This window comes from Musca autumnalis, unplaced genomic scaffold (assembly GCF_047663935.1).
Source record: "Musca autumnalis isolate F117 unplaced genomic scaffold, ASM4766393v1 scaffold_4, whole genome shotgun sequence".
NCBI classification, from domain to species: Eukaryota; Metazoa; Arthropoda; class Insecta; order Diptera; family Muscidae; genus Musca; species Musca autumnalis.
Genome location: NW_027411977.1, coordinates 152,182,392 through 152,207,513, shown reverse-complemented (window position 1 = coordinate 152,207,513; position 25,122 = coordinate 152,182,392). Strand labels below are relative to the sequence as shown.

General features: G+C 35.8%; 2 protein-coding genes across 17 annotated transcripts in view; one reads left to right on the top strand and one right to left on the bottom strand.

Moving 5' to 3' along the window:
• The window catches only part of LOC141402607 (uncharacterized), a 152,060-nt gene that overhangs the window by 12,219 nt on the left and 114,719 nt on the right, over positions 1-25,122 (top strand). The window lies entirely within an intron of this gene.
• Positions 6,991-23,958, bottom strand: LOC141402604 (uncharacterized). Of its 15 annotated transcripts, none has more exons than XM_073984225.1 (4): positions 23,825-23,958; positions 21,499-21,894; positions 7,997-8,280; positions 6,991-7,936 (listed from the first exon to the last, which is right to left on the bottom strand). In XM_073984225.1, the coding sequence occupies exons 2-4, from the start codon at positions 21,683-21,685 to the stop codon at positions 7,055-7,057; spliced, it is 1,353 nt and encodes a 450-aa protein (XP_073840326.1). In that variant the 5' UTR covers positions 21,686-21,894; positions 23,825-23,958; the 3' UTR covers positions 6,991-7,054. The 15 variants fall into 15 exon arrangements, with proteins under 15 accessions (XP_073840326.1, XP_073840333.1, XP_073840332.1 ...); XM_073984232.1 differs by having other exon boundaries at positions 21,499-21,799; XM_073984231.1 differs by having other exon boundaries at positions 21,499-21,879; positions 23,825-23,955.

The window sequence follows — 25,122 nt, the reverse complement described above, 5'->3', positions numbered from 1 at the left end:
CATATCTATTTGTAGATGTTTAAATAGTTATTAAATTTATTATTATTTTCGCGGAAAATCAACAAATAATAAAAAAATTTTGAAGTAAATCCAAATTTTCCTGTCCCAGAATCCGTACAAACCCTCAAAAAATAAATTAAAGAATATATGCGGAATCTAGACAATGCGTAGAAAAATATGATACCAAATTTATAGAGATTGGGTACATAAATTGCATATTATAGCAACAACAAAAGAGAAAAACTTATTGTTGGAAAATATTGTTGCAAATATTTTTATAGTTTGATTCTAGAGAGTTTAACTGATTACTGTGATAACTTATAAGGGTAGGAAATTAAGAGTAATATTGAAATTACAATCATTCAATTAATATTAAAATAAAAAAGCCTTTTATTCGCGAATTAGTTAAAGTCGGTTGATGCGCATCCGTTTTTGGATACAGCGAATCAATCTCTTTCAAAATTTATGCATATTTTGATGTTTCACTCAGGGGCCATGGTTGCCGCCACTTGCATCATACACTGCAAAAAACCTTAAAGTTGGTAAAAGTCGCGCAATGTGCATACGATTTTGATGCGCATCCGGTTTCATCAGCGCCTATCAAAAATACGTCAAAATATACAAATTTTAATTACAAATAAACATTCAATTTTTTGTGAAAGACCCATGTCAAAATATATTTTTATATATATATTTATATATATTTTTGCTGATTTTCCGATTTTCAAGGTATCTATATCCGCGGTTTTAGTAGATGGATTCGATCGCGGAAGGCTTCATTAGAACCCTCGCGTAAAAAACTAAATTCACGCGGGTTTCAAAGGAAATGGAATGACAGTTGTAAATTTTACACGCAAAAAATAGGTTTTGTAAGAAAAATCACGCATCAAATTTTGGCCTTTCGACTCCAATTACTAGGATGCTGTAAGGAGCACACTCATGAGATATGCATCAAACGTCGTAAAATCATGAGTTCTATAATCTTGTTAAGAGTTTGGAATATTACCTTCTTGCGCGTCCGGATTATTAAAAAAAATTCAAAAAAAAAAAAACCGAAATTCCGGCTTCAAAATGTCAGCATCAATTTTAGGTGAATGCAGTGGATATATCGAAAAATCATACATTACAATCTTGTTGCCCATAGAGTATTCTGTGATTCTTTCTTTGGGGATAGGTCTATAAAATGTAAGGTTAAGCCAGAAATCGTATGGGAGCATAAAAAAACTTGTTGGCTTCAACCCATTTTTACTCATTTTTCTACATTGATGCCAACACAGCTTCCACGAATATTAATTTTAATGGTCGACATTATGGGATCCCTTCTAAAACACTTCATTTTAAAGAATTGTAGACATACTTTATAGAATATGTTAACAGTTCGCGAATTCTGATAGGGTGAAACTCGGATTTATCGATTGCAAAACATTTTTGTTATTTACCATATATATTTTACATATTCACAGTGGTGTAGGGTATCATATAGTCGGCCCCGCCCGACTATGATCCTTTCCTTACGGGTTATACATATATAAGATTTATCATTTTTCACTAATTAATACTCGTAGAGATGGACAGTGGGTAAATACCCAATGGGTAAATACCCGGTAAATTGGGTAAATACCCATTTGTGGGTATTTATTTGGGTATTTACTATATTGAATCGCCAATACAAAATTTTACACCCTATTTCTGGGTTTAGGTTGTAAAATCGTTTCAAAATGGATAGTTTTACAATACTTTAAACAAGTGGGTAAAAACTCTTTAACTGCCGAACCACTTGACGTAGCTTGACGAAATTTGTCTCAAATCTTACTTATATCAAGAGAAAATCTGGTATTGAAAATGGGGTTTCTGGGCCCATGTTTTCATATAGCCTCCATATAACCGTACCTCCCGATTTAAGGTATTTTTCACCTACTAGCCATATATTACTATCATATTGGCTGAAATTTAGCACAGTTAGTTCTCAATATGTTGAAAATATCTTTGCAACAATTTGTCAACATAGGTCCACGTTTTCTAATAGCCCCCATATAAGGGTACCCCGATTTCGAGTATTTACCCAAATATTGGGTAAAAACTCTTTATCAGACGAACCACTTGACGTAGGCTGAAAACATTTGGCTCAAAACTTTTTTATATCAATAGTATTAAAGGTATTGAACATGGAGTCACTGGGTCCATGTTTTGGTATAGCCCCCATATAGCCGTACCTCCCGATTTAAGGTATTTTTCTTCTATTAGCCAACCAAAGTCGCTGTAATTTGGGGCAGTGAATCCTCAGTGAGTATAATATATCCTTGCAAAAATTTTTCAACGTAGGTCCACGTTTTCTTGTAGCGCCCATACAAGGGTACCCCGATTTCGAGTATTTACCCAAAAGTGGGTAAAAGCTCTTTAACTGTCGAACCACATGACGTAGGCTGAGGAAATTTGGCTCAAATCTTACTTATATAAAGAGAAAATCTGGTACAGAAAATGGGGTCTCTGGGTCCATGTTTTGATATAGCCCCCATATACACGTACCTCCCGATTTACGGTGTTTTTCACCTATTAGCCACATTTTACAACCAAATTGGCTGTAATTTGGCACAGGGAGTCCTCAATAAGTATAAAATATCTTTGCAAAATTTTGTCAACGTAGATCCACGTTTTCTTATAGCACCCATATAGGGGTACCCCGATTTCGAGTATTTACCCAAACCCTGGCTAAAAACTCTTAAACTGCCGAACCACTTGACGTAGGCTGACGAAATTTCCTTCCAAAAATTTGTCAACATAGGTACGTCCACGTTTTCTTATAGCCCCCATTTAAGGGTACCCCGATTTCGAGTATTTACCCAAAAGTTGGGTAAAAACTATTTATCTTCCGAACCAATTGACGTAGGTTGCAAAAATTGGACTGAAATCTTTGTTTTAGCAAATAACTTCTGGAACTGAAAATGGGACCTTTGGGTCCACGATTTGATATAGCCCCCATATAACCGTACAAAACGTCGACCTACGTCGAAAAAATTTTGCAAGGATATTTTATACATATTGGGAACTCAATGAACCAAATTACAGTCAGTATGATTGTAAAATTTGGCTAATAGGTAAAAAATATCTTAAATCGGGAGGTACGGCTATATGGGGGCTATATCAAAACATGGACCCAGAGACCCCATTTTCACAATGGATTTCTAGTGATCCTTCTTCCTTTTAAAGGGGTGAATAATATCTTTAGAACAAGTTATTATTTGTTTAAATCGGTTAACAAATGGCTAAGTTATAGTGGTTTTAGTCTGAAAACCCCCTAAAAAAACTATAACACCACGGCTAGCACCGAGGCATCGACTGAGTGGGGTTACTCCTCAGAAGATGCACCTAAAATCGACAGCTCGATGTTCAAACAAGCCATCACGAGCTTTTCACCATACAAAGCACCTGGACCAGACCAGATCTTTCCGGCCCTACTACAGAAGGAAGTGGACCTTAATGCGTTCAAACTGGTCGGGATCTTCAACGCTTGTTTAAAATTTGCTTACACCCCGCTAGCCTGGCAAGAAGCAAGGGTAGTTTTTATCGCTAAACCTGGCAAGACAAGCTACACAATAACAACGTCTTATCGCCCGATAAGTTTAACTTCATTCTTACTCAAGATAATGGAACGGAGGTAGTACAGAAGGAATCTTTGAAATGAAGATGTATACACTTTCGGTATGCATTGATATCGAAGGCGCTTTTAACAACGACAGCACCGAGACGCTGATCCACCCCTTAGACGAGTTTCAGGTAGACAGGTCCCTAAGGAACTGGATTAACCATATGCTAAAGAATAGATGGATAAGCTGCGGGCTATATGACGTCAAAATAAGAGACAAAGTCGGACAAGGAACGCCACAGGGAGGGATACTATCACCTCTTTAGTGGGTTACTACCATAAACAGTCTTTTAAGGACCTTGACCGAAGAAGGATTTGACCCAGTCTGTTACGCAGACGACGTTATAATACTTCTAAGGGAAAAGAATCCGAACATACTTTGCAGAAGAGCAGAACGTTAACCCGGAAAGAACGGAAATATGTCTATTCACTAGGAAAACGAAAGTGGGAAACTTCGAGGAACCAGATTTCCTAAATAAGAACATAAATATTTCTCATACAGTTAAATATCCAGGAGTAATCCTGGATAGGAAACTTAAATGGAAAGACCACATTCAAGAAAGGGCCAATAAGGCCCAAATATGTTGGTCAAATTGCAGAAGGGCGATAGGCTCAAAATGTGGGTTTAATCCTAGCATGATACACTGGCTAAACAGAAGCGTGATTAGACCTATTCTAACGTACGCGTCTGTGGTATAATGGACAGCTATGGACAAAAAATGCAATGTGAAAATATTGCAAAAGGTCCAAAGAATATGCTGCCTAAGCATTAGCGGGCAATGAGGACCACACCGACTAGGGTTTTAGAAACAATTTTGTTTGTACACCCAATTGAAATTCACGAAAGGTATGAGGCTGCCTTCGCAGCCACAAGGCTAAAATCGATGAGCGAGTGGATTGGAAAAGACCAACAAACATACCACCAAAACATACTGAAGGTCACAACGGATGAATATATAAATCAAATAGTATCGGACCGTACAGCTGAAAATAGTGTAGTAGCTTTGTGTGAAGTATTAATACCTGACAGAGACATGTGGATCGGTGGAGCTCTGGCACAGATTCCCGCGGGAAGCTGCGGGTTTACGGATGGGGCTGTGCTAGGTCTGGAGATCCGGATTGGATAAGGCCGACATTACTGCCATACAGGAAATACGATGGAACGGGAAAGGTGCCACAACAACACCTTAAGGTGACGCACTGTATTATAGCTGCCATGACGTAAAGGAAAGGAGAATATCTTTGGCCCAACAGTCGGGAAATTCAGTCTCCACAGTGAACATCTGACAATGGTGTGAGGCTGATAGACTTGGCAGCTGCAAGAAACATGGTAGTTAGCAGTACCAGATTTAAGCATCTCGATATTCATAAGGGCATAAACGTAGCAAACAAATTGCGAACATACATAACACGGAAGTTGGACATCGGTAAGCTGCAATCACAACAGATAGCCACAGCATATTCCACTCAACTGGCCCAACTGCTTAATCAAAGTACTCGTCCCGATAACATATCAGGACAATGGCAAAACATTGCCCACTGCATGCAAACAGCCGCAAAATCAGTACTTGGATACCAGAGACCTCCACCAAGGAATCCATGGTATGACCAGGAGTGACGTGCTTCTACCGAAGAGAAAAATGCGGCATATAGGGCTACTTTACAATCAGTAGCAACGCGTAGCGCACGAGAGAGGTATCGGGAGGAAAGGAGAGAGGAGAAACGTCTTTTCCGCAGGAAAAAGAGAGAGATGGAAAACCGGGAGTGTGAACAAATCGAGATGTACAGGAGACAGAATGAAATCCGAAAATTCTACCAAAGAATGAAACATCAAACTGATGGCTTTGGAACTGGCACATCCTCCTGTAAATGCCAGCAAGGTAATCTGGTAACTGATACAGATAGTGTGCTAAGGATATGGAAAGAACATTTTTCCAAACTGTTGGTATCCAATAGTAGCGAAGTCGACGAAGATACCACAGATCCAATCCCAGAAGATGGTATTGAATGTATACCACCCGGCCAAGATGAGGTAAAGGAGCTGATGGCCTACCAGCCGAGCTGTTTAAAACCGGAGGCGACACGCTTATAAAGTGTATGCATCAGCTAGTTAGCTTTATCTTGCATTAAGAACGCGTACTTGACGATTGGAACCTGAGTATCCTGTGTCGCGTCCATAAGAAAGGAGATAAGACTTTATCCTCCAACTATAGTGGTATAAGTCTTCTCCCTATCGCTTACAAGATAGTGTCAGGGATATTGTGCGAACGACTAAAACCCATGGTCAACGAAATAATTGGGCCATACCAATGCGGCTTTAGTCCTGGCAAGTCCACCATTGACCAGATATTTACCCTGCGGCAACTGACACAAGATATTCAGTTAAAATAGGAAAGAACCTCTCCGAAGAGTTTTGTACCAAAAGAGGTTTCACGCAAGGGACAGCCTTTCGTGTGATCTTTTCAACATCCTGTTAGAAAAGGTTATACGAGAGGCAAACGTCAAAAGAAGTGGCACAATCTACACCAATAGCCACATGTTACTTGCTTATGCTGATGATATAGACATTATGGGACTGCGGGTTCTTACCTACCGGACTGACACGAAACTAAAAATGTTTCGTTCAGCGACTGCCAACCCAGCATTATATGCTGCTACAACAACTGCTAAACGGAGACTGTCTGGGGTCAATGTTCGGGTTGAGGTCGAATTAATCTCTTTTCCACATCATTTCGAAGCTTTGAAGGGCAACTTGTGGTTATTAGTATTATTATCTATGCGTTATTAATACAATGGGGGTACTGTGGTCAAACATGGAACAGATCTCCTTTACCATGGCAAGAACTTGACGACTAATAGTACGTTTATATATGACTGGATTTAACAAACCCACTGGGTTTCAAATGTCAATTCCATTGCGTATTTATCAAATAAATCTTCATAAAGAAGGTTAGTCCGGCAAAGAGCTATAATATTTATAAACAGCATGTAAGCCTATACTCGTTGAGACGCACAGGTATCAAGGAGGCTCCGTTAAAATACAGTTGGTACCCTACTGCAAACGTAAGGAACACCGATGGGCACGAAGTCACCTGACACCCCGGCATTAGGGGATCTCTAATGGGTAAGAGAACGCTAGATAACTTTTTGTTTCGTCACAGTTTAATTCAATCAAGGTTCAGAATACCGATCCTCTATTCTAAGGTTTGTGGAATGAAGGAAATTATGGCCGTAAGCCACCGCATTAAGTTAAATCGATAAGGTAAACACACTGTGCTGTAAAAGATTACACTGTACTTAACCTCAAAACTGGGATCAAAATGTTCAAATTATTTAATATAAGCTAATTTTTGTGGTATAGTGTACGTTAAATTATTTATTAAATACATACATACATACATATATTAATTTTTAGTCATCAATATAGGACAAATTTAAATATCCATTCTGATAGAATTCTAAAGCTAAGTCTCTCAGGCGGGAATGATATTCTGGTGTTAGTTTTTGTGTACATTTGATTTCTTTGGCACTCCTATTAAGTTCACTGATTGCATCGAGATTCGGTATATTGTTCGGATCGAAGGTAACTGCGGGCAATATCCACATGCAAATCGCCAAGCCGTAAAGCACGTGTTTATAGTATTCATTAGTAATGTTAGGCAGTGAGTAGGTATCTCGCAGTGAATCAAGGTCAGAGGCAGAATGTGTGAATTGCTCTTCCAGATTAGATGATAAGGCTAAGGAGTATATTTCGAGCAAATGTTTCGTATAGGAATCTCTCAAGTCTCGTTTTGTGCTAGTATAAATGAAATGTAAAATGTCGAATACCGGTGATGCGTATCGCATGGCTTGCAGATCGAAAAATTTAACACCACTCGGTACATAGTTTGCATGATTTGAAGCATTAGGACGATTGTCGAAATTGGAAGTTATCGGTTCAACGCATATATTTTCCGAGTTTGAAGTAATGAACATAATATTATTCATCCACAAATCACCGTGACACATTACGCTCATGTGGTCAGATGTGTTCATAATGTAGCTTTGAATTTTTGTGAATAGCTTGTTCTGAAGCTTCTCTATTAATCGTATGGGCTCTGTAAGGCACCCATCCACATTTGACGATCGCAAACTGTTCAGTGACTCCTGTATTGAGGTCTCCAGTATATTTTTATAGAATTCTTCACCTTCCTTACAATATACAATTTCGGATACTTGTTTGCACTTGTCCCGAAACATTGCGTTATCTAATCGTTTTGCTGCTATCGAAGCAGCATGGAACTTTGCCAGTTGCTAAAATAAAAGAAAAGAATAGACAATAACATCGAATTACATTTTGGCTACTTACCTTACCTTCATAACTAATTCGCAGAAATTCAAATCCAGACCAGTCAAACGATTTTGCATACGATATCCAAATTCCTTTAAATCCTCTAAAACTATAATTTCGCCAACATCATCTTGACCAGCATAGAAACATTTCGGAAATACACTCTCAGACATGTAACGATCCAGAAGTGGTATCACATGATTGTAAGCCATGATTTCATTGCAGAATGCTTCATCGCATCTATACAGTTGTCGTCGTGATAAGCTTGGTATTTGCCGCTTTATAATAATAGACATGTAGTTGGTGTCTGAAACGAAAAAAAAAATACGTATAAATATATACATACATATGGGAAAATGCACGTTACTTCGTATGCGGAAAAGAAATCTTCTTTTATTATATAAAACTGAAATGACGTTCGTACGTGAACCAAAAACTCGTCCAATTTACAACCAATTTGCTTCGCGTTTGTCTTAAAATGTTTATAGTTATGCAAGGAAGGTTCTGACATATTTTAATTTTAAGAAGAAAGTTAATTGTTTTTGAAGAAAGTTAATTGTTAAATGTTTGCTCACATTTCGTTGCAGTTTTTGTGGTCGGCTTACTTAAATCCATTTTTTTAAATTTTTTTAGCGGAATGTGTATATGTACAACTTTAAGTGATTTTTAATCTTCTCGTTTAATCAATATTTAAAAGTTGGAAATTAAATAAAAAAAAATATTTAAAAGTTCTAAAAAATTGGTTAATTTACTACAATTAATTTGATTTGCATTGAAATTTGTTAAAAGAAATTAAAAAGGTCAAATTGTCAACGATTATTCGTGGTTTCGAGTGATGCAATTATTTTTGGTTTATTATTTGGGAAAGTAGATATATTTCGGTGTTAGGTTTGTGAATGTAAGTAACGACAATTTGCCTTTTATGTGGTTGTGATATGTTGTATCATCTATCATATTCCAATACTGCGAATCAGAAGATTCTAAATTACGCCAATCAATGGTACATAGGTGATCAAGAATATATACAACGCCGTGCTAAATTTGCCAGATTTCGTGCTTCAAAACATGGACCTTTACCATTTTTTTCTGTAAGAAATTTAACGAAGACTTGAAATTTTTGGAGGATGAACCCCAAAAATACCGATATCGGGCTGTGTCTTTCTATGGGCGCTATTCCGAAATCTGGAGCTTAGCCGAAAATTTTCTGCAAGAAATGTTTGTACCTCGATCGAATCTATATTCGGATATTAGCGATCATACAATAACAAAAGTGTTACTACAATTAGCGTAACTAATTGTTAAAACTATTACACGATTCAATGAAAATATTTTATTCAATTATCGAATGGCTTCGGTTTCTGGCTGCTTTCAAAAGACTTCGTTGTTCTTGCAGACACGTCCAAAGTCCTGGGAGGGACAAGGGGATTTCTCTCATATCAATGAGAGCATGCCTACTCATAATGGCTCAAGAATATGGAAACTTTTTTTATCGCCGAGTCCGAACGACACCACTTTGTAGAGAAGGTTTTCATGGCTGAAATACTCAGGAAATGTCGCCTATATTACACTGAGGGGGTTTTAATATTTTATTAAAACAACTTTAATTTATTAGTGGGGAAAAAATTGGCGATGTTTACCAAGGGGTAAGGCAGGGAATACTATAGTTTCAGATCTCGCCACAGATCTTCATCAGTTCCCTTATTTCTTGTTTTTCAACAAGAAACTTTTTATACCCAAGTGTCAATTGCTAGCTCAAATAGATACGTGCGCAAAGAAACACTCTGATCGAGAATTTCTTTGGCACTACCTTAACTCTACACGCAAAAAAAAACGGCCTCTCTAACATATGTCCCAAACATATTTTGCAGCAAACATATATATGTTTGCAACAGTCCCAAACATAATATATGTTTGGGTCTGCAAACAAATATATGTTTGGGTGGAAACAAATATATGTTTGGGTGCAAACATACATATGTTTGGGTGCAAAGATATTTATGTTTGGGTGCAAAGATATATATGTTTGGGTGGAAACAATTTTATGTTTGGGTGGAAACAATTTTATGTTTGGGTGCAAACATTTTATATGTTTGGGTGCAAAAAAATACAAACCCAAAAGGCACAAAAAAACAAACGCATGCACCAGTGGGCGCTTACTGAGAGCAAGGGAGCGTAAAATTCAATGTAAAACACTTTAAAATGTGTGCTCACTTGCTCTCAGTAAGAACTCATTGGCTATCTCTATAGCAGGGTCGAGCTTCTTTGCTTAGATCGTATAGTGAGGGCGCCCACTGAGTTGTTTTTGCATTTGCTTCTCTCTCTCACGTACAGTGTAAATTAATGAAAACAAACAAAAACATAATGTGGTTGTTGCTTTTTTCACTCATACGTTCATACATGTCTTCGCTTTGGTTGTATTTCTGTGGTCGTCGCTGCTCTATAGTATACACACAAATGTTGTGTTTTTTATTGAAAGGCAAAAGAACAACAAACACATAGGTACATACAAAATTCCAAAGAAATACATAACACACTTTGATGAAAGAAAAACTGATTGAAATAATTTGTAAATAGTCACTCTTTTAAAAAGGAAAAATATATAGAAACGTAGTTGAACGCTTCTCTTTAGTTGTGAAATAAAACAAATTGTCCTCATAGTTGAAATCATCAGCGGGGAATCGGCATCTAGAATCAAATGATTATGTAATGTAATAAATAAATATTGATATGCCATATTTAAAATATACATAAGTATGTACATATGTAATTACCAATATTAAATGCGATTTCTCCCTTGTCCAATAAAATATTTCCATTCACCTTATTGATTCAATTATAAAATGTCCAATTATAAAATGTATTGGGTATTTAATTTACTAAAAAGCACAATTTCTTTATGAAAACACAAAACACTGATTTATTCACTAACTTTACCGTCTTGACTCTACAAAGGCAACTAAAACACTGAATAAAGAAAAAAAATATAATTCATATCGTTTCTTCTTTTCTTCATCGCCAGCTAAGTTGGTTAACAACAACAAAACAAGAAACACATGAGTTTGACGCATACATGCCACCAAAGCCCCCCTTCTTCGCTTTTACGTCTTCTATTATACAATACCCACAGCCGCGAGAGCACTGTTATTACTCTCGTTGGCAAACATCCTCTCACCACCCATTAAAAAAATGTTCTAACATAAAAAATTTGTTTTACCCAAACATATCAAATTGAGATATGTTACAAAATGTTGCAAACATATATTTGTTTGCAACCGGTCCCAAACATATATTTGTTTGGATCCAAACATATTTCTAACATAAATTTTTCTGCGTGTAGCAACTTCAATTGCAAACAAAACCAATTTTTTCCCACTGCTATGCGTTCGTCGGTAAACATCGCCAATTTTTCCCCACTAATAAATTAAAGTTGTTTTAATAAAATATTAAAACAACGACTATGGGATTAAGCCTGACTATTTTGAAAAACAAAATAGAAGTCGTCATCCCAAGCAAAAAACGCCAACCCTCCTGAAAATTAAAAATAAATAAATTCTGGAAGTATCAATACGTGGGAAAAATTTCTCAAAGAAGCTTTTGCATACTGAAAAAAGTTCAGCAGGGAGAATTCCCTCTAGCAAAAGACCAGAAATACTAAATAATATAGATTGGTTTGAGAGGCCCAATTGAGTTAAGAAGGAGGTTAATACGTAACTTCTGTCTTCAGCGAGAATATTGCAAGAAGCCAGCAACTGCGTGATCATCTAGGGAGAGTGCAAAGAGAATGTACGAAGAATGGTGATACTCATGAAATAAGAGTTTTCAAGGTAAATGGACTTTTAAAATAATTCCGCACTAAAATTTGCACGGAGAACCCAAACAACGGGTAAGCAACGCGGACCCGGGTAAGCTAGTAATATACAAATAAATAGTATTTGTTCACGTGGCGAACAACCTATTTTTCTAATAAAGATAGTGAATGTCTTGGCGAAAGTTTCGTGTGTAGAGTAGAGAGATATTTAGTAAAGCAGGGATCTATTTTTAATACAGTCCACATGAAAAAGATAATCATGGAGTATCAGAAGAATAACGTTAAGCATAGCATAATTCCAACCAAAAAACAAGAGAAGGATGACTTTCTTCGATGTTGGAAGGAGAAGAGTGTTGAAGACAACTGCGATGAAGCTACAGCTATAATAGGATTGTCTGTAGAGGATTCACAGCTTATTTTAATACAGAATGCAACATCAGCGAGGCAAGCCTGGGAAATCTTGAAAAGCCATCATGAGAAGGATACATTGGGATCCAGTGTTCGGTTGATATGCGGCATGCGTTTTTCAAATGATGAATATATATCGAAACACATAATGGAGATGAAGATTTTGTTTGAAAAACTCGAGGCTTTGTTGGAAACTGGAAAATAAAACATTTAATAAAGGACACGAGGCAAAAGTTTGTAAGGGTAAAACTGAAAATTTATGTTTTGGCTTCAGAAGCAATTATAGAAATTGGATTTTGGGCTCTGGTGCAATGCATGGTAGAACAAATATAAGGTAAAGTTAATACTACAACAAATACAACTCGAACAACAACCACAAAGGAATTTGTTTTTGTTTGTAACGTTACTGCCAGTTGTATTTGTAAACAAAACAAGGAAATGTCAATAAATTATTGGAATTTAAAAAACTAATAATTTTTCACATTTGGTTGAATATTTTGGAAAACACGAATGAAAATTCGTTACATTTTCAATTTTTATGTTTCCACATCATTCCACTAAATGCATAAATTCTCGCAGAAAGTAGAATTCTTGCAGAAAAGTTTGGGGTAGCTGGAAATTCATAGAAAAAGGAGAAGCTGTTTCAATGTTTTGTTTTAGACATCAAAGAAGCACATGTTTATTAGGGCTTTATTTTTTTAAATTTTAACAAAATACCTCACATATTAACAAACGTTGTATCGCCTCTATAAGCGGGGATTTACTGCGCGGCTTATCGCTCGAGCTTGGAGGAGGTTACATATCATTGATATGAAGAAATCCTTCTGGAAAATGGTTTTTTCCGAATGATATATTTTTTTTCTCAAAAAAATATATGTACCTAATGTACATCGAAATAGAAACAAATGTATAAAATGTCTTATGAAATTTGACACTAACGTTACAAACCAGTTCAGTCAGCTGTGTATTGCTGCTACCTTTTCTTATTCTACCATGGGTGCAATGTGTCACATTAGACTGGTTTTAACTCAAAGGGGACAAATCGATGTCTGAATTTTTTATGCGGATAGGATAACAATCGGAATATGTTAACACGTGCCACTGGAGCCTCGAAGTTTTCCATAGTAATTTGTATGGGACCAAATGTCCATTTTCACGAAAATTCTCTAAAAGCCGCATTTATGTTCCAATCGATGAACATTTTTACGAGTTCGTTGTTGTGGCTAAAAAACGAATCCTACAAAAAATTGTGAAAATCGGATCGAATTTTGAGGCCCTAGTGGCACGTATTAACACATTCCGATTGTGCTCAAACGTTGGCAATCTTAAAATCTAACAAAACTAAACACATTAGGAGGGTGCCGCATAAAAAAATCCGAAATTGATTTTTTAAGACCACTCTAGTGTCACATCAGTAAGCACGCAGAAGATTTCTCTTTTGTCGATAAATCCTTAAAGGAAGAAGTGACTGTGGCTAATGGAGAAACAATTAAATCTAGCGGCAAGGGTTCGTCTAATATTAAACTTATTAACAGAAATGGAATTGAAAACGTCGTGGACGTAAAATAAGTCCTCTTAATTCCTTCGTTTCATGGAAATCTGTTGTCTGTCGACAGAATATTGAAGAAGAGAAATCAAGTAGTTTTCAGCGATAAAGGCTGCAGTATACGTACAAAGAATGGCGATGAAATTGGGTATGCAGACATTGAAAACGGATTGTTTTGCTTGCGTCAGAAGAAAAATCATCATTCTATGACTGCTGAGTGCAAAATGAAGAATCGCCACAGAAGCATGGATGCAATAGAGAAGATGCAAGAAGAGAAAACCGAAAGTGAATTCCATTTTATTGAGTGTGGCGTTACCAAGCAATATGAAGTATGCGTTCAGAGCACAATGGGAAAATTTCATTCGAAAAGTCAAAAACTAAATCGTCGGATGTATTGTATTTAGTGCACACTGACGTATGTGGTCCATTTCAAACAAGAACTGCTAGAGGTTATACAGTGATTTTTTGTCTGCGCAACAAGTCCGAAGTTGCATATAAATTGAAAATTTACATGAAAATGGCGAAGTACTATTTTATGCGGTATCCAAAGAAATTGGGGTCGTTCCCTACAACAAAATGGAGTCGCTGAGCGCAAAAACAGATATCTGGGAGAAGCCCTCATGACTGCTAACTACTTTCAAAACATATTGGTATCTAGTTGTATTCCCAAGACGCCTTTCGAGATGTGGGAAAAACAGAAACCTGATGTGAGTAATTTGAAAATTTTTGGCTCAACAGTATACGCGTTAAATCCTAAGGAAAAGTTGAAGAAATTGGATAATAGGAGTCAAAAATTAATATTTGTTGGATATGATGAGAATACCAAAGGATACCGTATACTTGACATCAAAACTAAGAATATTGTCTTAAGAAGAGATGTGAAGTTCGCTGAAGATCCAGGCATTTGTACATCATCTGGTGGTCGGCAATGTAAATTGAAACGTTAATTCCCATGCAGCGGCTCCCAAGCGAAAATGATGAAATCCAACAGGAGTCGCAATACGATAGTGTTAGCGAGGACGATATTTCTTATTCCAGTATATACGAGGATTACGAAAATATAGAATCTATTGAAGAATCTAAACCTGAATCTGTTAAAGGTGAGGAGTCTGAGAATTCACAAAATCACGAAAATATTTCCGAGGTTAGGAGGTCCTCTCGTAGCACAAAGGATCGCATCCTTACGTATGTAAGACAGCTAAAATTGAAGAACCTAAAAATTTTACTGAAGCTATAAGCAGTCCGTTGTGTTGAAAGCAGCAATAAAAAATAAAACCTGGGAATTGGTAAAAGTTTCATCAAATGCTTACATAGTTAGATCAAAATGGACATACAAGATCAAACGTGACGAAAAAAGAACTATCATCAACTATAAAGCATGTCTAGTAGCTAGAGGTTTTAGTCAAAAATATGTTAAATGTTACAAATACAGATGTAAAATCTGCATTCCTCAATGGATATGAGAAAATGGGCCCTGAGTACGTATATAAGTTGAATAAAAGTTTATAGGCTTGAAACAAGAGGCAAGTGTGTGGAATAAAGCACTTCATAATGTTTTGACCGCGTCTGGTTTTAAGCAAAGTTTAGCCGATAATTGTCCATATACAAAATGTCTGTATACAAAATGCCAATATACATTTTGGTTTACGTCGGTAACATTTTGATTGCAGCCAAATCAAAACAACAGATACACGGAGTCGAACAAATTCTGAAGGGAAATTTTGAAATTAGGAACCTTGGAGAAGTTCATCACTATTTGGGTCTTGAAGTTAAGAAAGACAAAGGTCACATATGCATTCGTTAGAAATCCTATATTGACAAACTTCTAAAGGAGTATGGTCTTCAAGATGCCAAAGTAGCCATTTGTTCCGGGATATGGAAAATCTAACTCAGAGAAATTAAAAATGATTATCGGAAATTAGTTGGACTTTTGTTATACATTGTTGTAAACTCTAGACCAGATATAGTAGCGAGTATATCAATTCTATCTAGAAAAATTTAAAGTCCAACAAAAGAAGATTGGAACGAATTAAAGCGGGTATTAAGTTATCTAAAAGGCACTTCTGAACACAATCTGAAGCTAAGCAGTGATGATTCGCAAGATAACTGTCTTATAGGCTCTACCGATGCAAGTTGAGCAGAGAACAAAGAGGAACGCAAGTCCAACACAGGATTCGTGTTTCAACTTAATAGCGGATCATTCTCCTGGTGTTGCAGAAATCAATCTTGCGTACCTCTCTCATCCACCGAGTCTGAATTTATTTCATTTTCTGAGGCATGTATGGAAGCCATTTGGATACGAAAACGTCTCACAGACATGATGATTCCACAAATAAACGCTACAAGAATTTACGAAGATAATCAATGATGCCTTCGTATAATGGAAGAAGGAAAATTTAGTAATAGAACCAAGCATATCGACTCTTAGCTTTTCTTCATCAAGCACCACATTGATGAAACGTTAGCTGATATGCTTACCAAACCACTCAACTCAATCAAGATACTATACTCGTAAGTCGTTTGAGGAAGAGTGTTGAAGTCTTCATTATTCATTCATTCATGAATTCATTTTATAATTTATATCATAGTAGTCCGACATTATAGTGACCTGCATTATTATATGTCTTCTTGTCAAATATTTTCATTGTTCTGAACTATAGTTTTTAATAAACTGTTTCAACATAAAAGTGTGCTAGTTTTCCTCGGCGACAAAGAGGTCCAAGGCCAGAAAAGTGAAGCCGACACAGAAGTACGGCTTAATGACTCCCAGAATGAAGATGCAGCTAAGAAGCTGCTTCCTTGGTGTTATCACTTAGAATATAATTTACTTTTTATTACTTTTATATTTAGAATTTTTGATTTTTTATACATATACATTTTCGGGCCCTCAAGATGTTCACCTAGCGAACAGGCTAATTTGTTAATAAAGATAGTGAGTGTCTTGTCTGGTTTTAAGACAGCCCACTTGATAAAGATATGCATGTGGTAAGCAGACCGCCATCTCGTAGGAGGTCGATAGAATAAAATGAGATTAGTGTTCCTTCCCATTGTCACATGTGGTATGTCTGAGTTAGATTGATGAATGTAGGCTGCAGACTGATAATCATGTGTAGACTGTTTACTAGCCTCATGTGAGATGATGAGGTGTGTTTATGATCTCTCCATAAAATTGTATTGCAGATGTGTTCGTACACATTTGTGCACTCTTCATCTTTTTTTTACACACTAGTCTAAATTATGTTAAGTCATATTTTAATATGTATTTACAGTATAGTCTCGATAACCTGGACAACACATGTTTCGGCGATGTCCGGATTTTCGAATTGTCCGGATTACCGAGTAGTCACAAAAACACATATTTTTGTAAGTTAAAATCATTAGTATCGGACGTTTACTAGATAATAATCTGACATATAAGGCAAATGAATTCATATTAAGCAAATATCACGTGTTGCGACTATGTTAAGCGGCTTTTCTGGCTACCAAATTTACTACTTACTTTTACTTCTCCGCTAGAGTGATTTCCACAGACGGACAGACAGACTAACGTACGTGGCTACATGGATGTAGAATTGCACGCTGTGGAGTCTAAAATGATTATTTCGATGAGCTACAAACGAAATAACAAACTTAATATACCTTCCATTGTATGGTAGAGGATATAAAAAGGATACAAAAAAACGTATCTCTGCGTTTTTTGCTATCACATGCACTTTTGCGGTAAGCACTCCAGCATCCATACATATAGCTATAACGGTACCACCCGATTAGGTCCATGTTTTGGTAACGGTACTGCACGATTTTAGATTTTCGGAAATTATTATCTTGTAATTTGGTCTTTAGGCTTCCCAGTTGTCAACAAACTTCCCCATTAAAAAATTGTGGGCATATCGTCGGTGTCATGCTGAGGTGTTCCATACGCCATTTTTGACATTTTGAGATAAAGGTACATTAATAGATTTTGTTAATGTCATAGGTCCTTGTCAACTTTTGGCAACTCAGGCTTTTTAGCATTTTCCGTATCGATGTTCCTTCACACTATCGCTCACCTATACATGTGTACATATGCATGTGTATGCGTTCTGCTTTTCTTATTCGAATCATCCCAGCAAACCAATCGTACCGACATCGTAACGAAATCGGAACAAAATTCGGTCAATACGTCCGATATCTGATCTGAAATCGTAACGATATCTTAACGAAAGTTGTATGAAGTGGTTGACATAATTACGAAACGAAATTTCGGAGCGGCATCGGATCGATTTCAGTCCGATTTCGTAACGAAATCTGAAGAAAATCCTTGGGAAATTCGGAAAGGAAATTTCTTTCCGAAATCGGTACAAAATCTGAACTATTTTCTCTCCGAAAAATCGTTTAGAAATCGGAACGAAATCTGAACGACTTTGCTTCCGAAATTGTTCAGACGTGTCGGACACCAGACATTTTTCTCTCAATTTACTTGCTATTCAACCATTGTGACATTTTTCTGTTCAAATTCACAAATTGATTCCACTTGTGTTTTTATTTTCTTTTACTTTCACGCAATCCAATCTGGGAGAAATATTTAGCTGCCATCAATATTTCTTTGATTCGGATGTTAAGTTTTTTCTTCCATTTCTACAGGAATGCATCCAACGCTCAAACTTAGTGTTTTCAGGTTTCAAACCATGCTCTTTCAGATTTTTTAATCGGTTTTCTTCTATCTCCTATAATTTTTGAGATATTCAGATGTCAATATGTTCCACATCCGCTTTGTCACGCAAAAAATCTTGTCTTGTTGTTACATATCCATAAAGCCTTGCGTATGGAACAAAACGACTTTAAATTTTTTATTCGATATCCATGCCGTGTTGCATAGGGAACAAAGGAGACAAAAAATTGCTTAATTTTGTCAAGTTACGAACAATTTCGCGTATGGAGCGAATTGCTTTTAAGCATGGCACCGACGCACTGTGGTCGAAATCACAGATCTAGCGGCGCGAAATTAATAACTTGGAAACGAATGGAGATATCTTTTTGAAATTTTGCACAAACTCAGTCTGTGTCCGTGGGTAATAATGGGGTAAATATGAACCAAATCGGCTAATATTTTGGTATATCCCCCATATAACGGAACCTCCTGATATTCGGTATTTTGAGGATTTAAGCCATCCTTTCCTTCCAAATTAGTTGTAATTTGGTACTTGGAGTTTGTGGACATAGGAGCCACGTTTGGGTATAGGCCCCTTTTAAGGTACCTCCCGATTGTCAGTATTTTGGGGGTTTAAAGCTACATTTCCCGGTCAAATTAGGTGAAATTTGGTATTTGGGGTTCCCAGTGGACACAAACATCCTCCACTAAAAATTGTGGACACAGGTCTACTACATTTTAGTATTGTCCCCATATAACTGTACCTCCCAATATTCCGTATTGTTAGGATTTTGTCTACATTTTCAGACCAAATAAGGTGAATTTTGGCATAGGAGGTTCTCGTTGGTTATACATCTTCTCCACCAAAAATTGTAAACATAGGTCTACATTTCTATATAGCCTCCATATAACTGTACCGACAGATTTTGGGTATTTTGAGGATTTAAGCTATTTTTCAAGACCATATATCAGCAAGATTTGCAATTTAATTAGTAAAAAAATTGGATTGAAGCTCAGTGGACCTTGGTAGTTACGCTCCATTCAACAAAAGTATATTTCACTAAAAACATAAAAAAATTTAATTTTTGAAAATTTATTGCTACATAACTAAGTAACTTCAGGCCACAAAAAAAATTTTTAAATTTAATTTACACCCTCCCCTATCAATAAAAAATAAACTTTGTTTAGTTTAATTACGAATCTATTAAACAAATATGAAATCTGGTTTTTAGCAAAAATTAAAATCGGATGCATCAAAATTTCTTGCACTTGACAGTTAATAACTGAGTGAATATTTACAACAACAAAAAATTGAAAACAAAATTTTAGTCAGCATAGTGTCTGTAATCTATACAATGGAAAATATATCGCATTTTTATACTTTGATGGTTTCGACCAGTGTGCGACGGACAAAAATCGAAAAAGTGTGATGTTTACTTTTATATATGTTTACGTTTCCTTCTTACTGTAAACACATCAGGTACGATGAATCTGAAAGAATTTTGTCGATATGTGTATCCATAATATGAAAAATATTTCTCAGGTAATCCAAAGCGATAATATTAAAAGTTTTGAATGAGGATTGATGGGTGGGCTATAAGTATACAATTTTAGTACAATAAGTTGACATCAACTGGATTTGAGCAAAGTACCGTTATCAAGAATGACAACTTTAAATTTGATTTAAAAAATATAAATTCTTAATATTTCATAGAGTACATCTTTTGATTGCCACCTATTGCCAACTTGGCTCTTGATCTACGTTAATTGGACATCTCTTCCGAAGCGAAATGTGTAAAAACATTCTGCCCAACCCTGCAACCTTCTGAGATATATCGGTTCAGATTTGGAGGTAGCCCCAATATATAAATTTTCCCGATTTTGCACAATTCTTTCAATTTTAATCGAATAGCCTTCAAATTTAATATGTGTTATTTTCATATGCTCCTGAGTAGCTACACCGATTTTTACAAAAATTGGTTTAGATTTGGATATAGCCCCCATATATATCTTTCCCCGATTTTTTCTATAATTCGCCTAATTTTTGATGAATAGCCATCAAATTTAACATGGGAGTTTCCTCTGGCCCCTTTTCAGTTTTACCGTTGACCTAGGTTTATGAATTTTTGCACAAGTACTTATGAGGCCACAGGAATGAACAATATCAACTTTTGTCCATATCAATTTAGGTTTGAATATAGCTTCCATATACATATAATTTCGCCCGATGTAACTCAATTACGAATAATTACGTCACATTTCCCTAATTTAATCAATATCTCACATACATTTCGTGTTTAGTGCATCGAATACATAAAATCGGGTGAAAATATATATGAGAGCTATATCCAAATCTAAACGGAATTTTGCCAAAATCGGCGAAAGATATATGTATATGGAGGCTATATGTATGTAAATCTGTACCGACTTTTGCGAAATCAAATCAAAATCGGTAAAACTCAGGCACATCCCATGTTACATTTGAAGGCTATTCATCAAAAATTGAGCGATTAATAGCAAAATCGGGGAAAGGTATATATGGAAGCTATATCCAAATCTGAACTAATTTTTGTGAAAATCGGTAAATCTAAGGGGGCTAAGGAAATGACACATGTTAAATTTAAATGCTATTCGATCAAAATTGACCGAGTTCTAGCAAAATCGGGGAAAGATATATATGGGGGCTATATCCAAATCTGAAACAATGTGGACCAAGTTGAAATTTTTCATTCCTATGCCATCTAAGTACTTGTGCAAAAATTCATCGACCTAGGTCAACTCCTTCTATTTTTGTCCAATTTTGTATGGAAGCGGCAACACTGTGCGTTGTGGTATAACATCCATATATGATTTCGGGTGTTTTCAAGATTTCAACTGAACGAATTAGCTAAAATTAGGTGTTTGGATATTCCACAGTAGTTCAGAATAACGTTTTTTTATTTGTTAATTGTTCTTTTTGCAATATCAAGTAAAGTGGTTTAATTGAATGAATATATGTATGTCTACCTACTTCCGGTCCCATCTTCGTATCATTTTATTTCACCCTATAATCGGCGTAACACATTTCCATTTCCACAGTTTGAAAAACAAATTTTAAAAGAAAGCTAATAAATTGCGCCGTCTTTTGTGGTACCTTTGTAATTATTGCTATTATGATGACCTCGAATTTGTATGCGTTTCACAACTGACATATAATTGTCACCGGAACTACTACCGGCACTGCATTTGATGTGTTGTATGTTGAAGGACACAATGTTATTCACTTTAAATAGCTTTCGGAGATTGTCGACGTTTTCCTCGTATTCATTTTCACATGCCATTGTTGTTGAACTTGATGTCGAACAGCTGTTAGCCTTCGCATAACCTTACATTTATAAATGTTAACCGTTACACGACAGCATGTAAAACATTCACTTGTCGGACATTCGATGAGGCTGGAATTTAAAACGGTTTCCCTCAATCGATTCAGTTTCACTTTCATTTACGAAAAATTTGTCTAACACAGTTTTCAGGGCTAAGCAAACATACACTGAACTATATTATTTACTTTTTTATCTACACGCAACGCAACATAGTTACATATGTATAAACGTACATACATGCATATCGTCACCATAAATGCCGGAAGACGTAACCGACATGGAAATCGAAATTCGTTTTTTGATGGAATCTGATATATTAAGCTAAAATACATGCTCTGGCAAAATTTCAAGCTTCTACGTTTAAAAATAACGATCCTATTCAAGAAATGCCAATAGACGTAACAGCATACTGTAATTTTCATAGAACACAAAAGGCGTAACCCACATTATTTCAAAACTAAACAGCAGTACAAACAATGTATTCATTGATTTTTTTCAGCAATTCTAATGCCAGAGGGAGGGCTTATTGAGTTAATGTATAATTTCCACGGGGGCGGATTCTGTTAACCGGTTATTTGACCCGAAAGTCCAGGTTCAAAACCGGGTTAGACCCGGTTCTATTGAACCGATTACTACAAAATGGGTAACGTATAAAAGCTTATGGAAATACCTACCACATGGAAATACCTCGGCTTATTTCTCCATATGTGAAATTTGACTCTTAGGTGACGATATCTGAAGAATGGTAGCTTTTTTCAAAAATCACAAAGACCATTTTTTTAGTTAATTTTTAAAGCAATAACTTTGACTTTAGACGGTTTTTACTGGTCTTACAGAAAAAATCCATAATTGAAATAATTGAAGATGATGACAGAAGACCTATGTCCTGATTTAAATAAACATCTAAAACGCACATATGGAAAACAGTATGTTAACCGGACAAAAGAAAGTGGTTATTAGAAGGCAATGCTCGTCTCGATATTGTTCATTTTTTCCAAGAGCGAACGGAGATATTCAAAATTTGAGGCATTGATACGAAAACGTGTAAATGCTCAAAATTCACGTCGTTCTAGTAAAAAGATGTAAGTTTGCAAAAGATGGTCTTGTCAACCAACCCATGGTTTAATAGAGATCAACTGATTGTAGTTATCAAATAGGTCCAGAGAAAAACGCAAATTTTCTGTATTGGTTTACTTATACAGAAAGACAGGAGATCCTACAGTCACTGCGAGCATTGGCTTTAGATCCTAGCAGTATAATCTTTTTTAAAACTGATATCAAAGACGACTGCCAGATTCTACCATAGAGAAGTTCCGGAAATTTTGAGGCAGTGGATCCTCCTCATATGTACACACACAGGCTAAAAGTTTCAAAAAAGAAATTTCAACACCTGCAAGACTTAAAATGCTTATTTCCAAGTGATTGTCATTACTTTTACGACAACATTCCTTATTACAATTAAAAGTTACATTTAAACTGTTACAGATCACTTAATTTATATGAACTATATTTTGTCCATAATTTGACTTAAATACAACAATAAATATAATATTCCAGATTTAATATCGTCTAATACAATTGAAATTATAAGTAATCATAGTGGTGGTTGGAATAGACAGTTCACCTAATTGTGGTCCATTGAAATATTAACGTCAAGACTGGGAATTGAACCCAACACCGCCAGATTGCCAGTTTAAAGTTCGCTTAGCCGCGTAGGCCAATAAACTAATTCTAATTAAATTATAATTTTTCATTTATACTACTTTCTTCAAATGTATACTCAATAAATTGTGGGTTACGTCGTTTGGCATTTCAGAAAAATACAATACCAAAAGACGTAACCCACACAGCTTCTAACATTCTGGAAAAAAATTTAATTTTTTTCCAAAAATATATTTCTTCCCTGTGTTAAAACACGACACTAAAAATTTTCGATATTTTATTAAACCGTTTTCATTTTATAACGTTTTTTGCTTCTCCTGTAAAGTTTTATTTTTGTGGGTTACGTCTTCCGGCATTTATGGTGACGATATGTAAGTTGGAATATAGTCGGAATATTCGAATCGAAAGTAAAATCGATATTTCACTTTTTATTACAAATTTCTTGAGTGAGTCAGCGACGCCTTTAGCGGCTTTATTGCTATTCAGACACACAAAAGAAAAAGCTGCCTGCGAAAACTATGAAAACACATTTTGCTTTTGCCAACGTCAACCGACAACTAAAAACTGACGATTTCTAGACTACTTGCATGGCAGTGCAAATGTCTCGCATGCTCAAGCAAAAACAAAGCCCAAAAAGAACGACATAGGCGTTAAAATGAGTTGCTATTTCTACTTTGGAAGAAAATGTTTAAGAAAAGCTGATGCTGTTGTTAGTTGGCTAACAAATGCGCTATATAAACAGAAATATTTCAAGTTTTTGGAACAAAAAAGTCAGGCTGACTTCATAAACGCAACATTACGCGCAGTTTGCTATTGTCTTGAGTTCATAAATGCAGTTTGTACTTTTTATACATATTTGTATTTGTCATATTTGTGCAGTGTTACCATTTGTTTTGCGCTGCGATTGATATTTATTTAGTACTGTTATGTCAACTGACATCTGCGAAGAAAGCAAGAAGAATACACAAAAAAAAGCAACAATTAGAAAAAGTGGATTTGTGCATATATTTAAATTTAATATAACGAATTTATTGAAGATAATGAATTTTACACAGAGTAAACAAAGTAAAGCAGTAAAATGACATGCCATTTTTCATAATGTCAGTGTCGCTAAACATTTTTACTTTGTCTTCATGTTAAATTGTCAAAATTTGCATTGTAAATGTTGCGTTTATGAAGTCAGCCACAACTAAAACCGAGGAACTCGTCTATATGAGGTACAAAAAACAGCAAATTGATATCCCATCCTCTTTGAACTTTAAGGTACAGCTTTCACAACCTGCCTGAGTAACAGCGATCTATTTGGAGATTATTTTAAATTATATTTTGAAACGGAAAAATGGCAAAACTTGTAAACAATCTGGCCGAAATGTCAAAATGAATGTATCAGCCGTTATACAGAGCAATTTTTGTTTAACGAGAATTTTACTACATTTTGGAATACGGGAACGGTTTTGCTTGCACAGCATTGGAAAAATAGTACTAGATCCCAACAAAACTAAAAAAAACATTACCAGAGAACGGTTTTATAGCAATTTCTGGTAGTCGTTATCACTTACTAACCCATCATTAAAAACTAGTTATTCTTTTGCCACAATAAGTAGAAAAATAAGCTAAGAAACATATGTTTTCTTTTTAGAACAGTTCAGGTGAATTTGAGTTCAACTTCGATACACTCCAATTTTATTTTATTCGCATTTTGCTCACTGCTGGATTTGAAGTTCGCATTTCTG

Coding starts and splice junctions, on each gene's coding strand:
- LOC141402604 (XM_073984225.1), bottom strand. CDS start 21,685: ATGGCATGTGAAAATGAATACGAGGAAAACGTCGACAATCTCCGAAAG. Junction 8,281..21,498: donor TAATAGCAATAATTACAAAG/GTACCACAAAAG, acceptor TTTTCGTTTCAG/ACACCAACTACATGTCTATT. Junction 7,937..7,996: donor TCTGCGAATTAGTTATGAAG/GTAAGGTAAGTA, acceptor CTTTTATTTTAG/CAACTGGCAAAGTTCCATGC.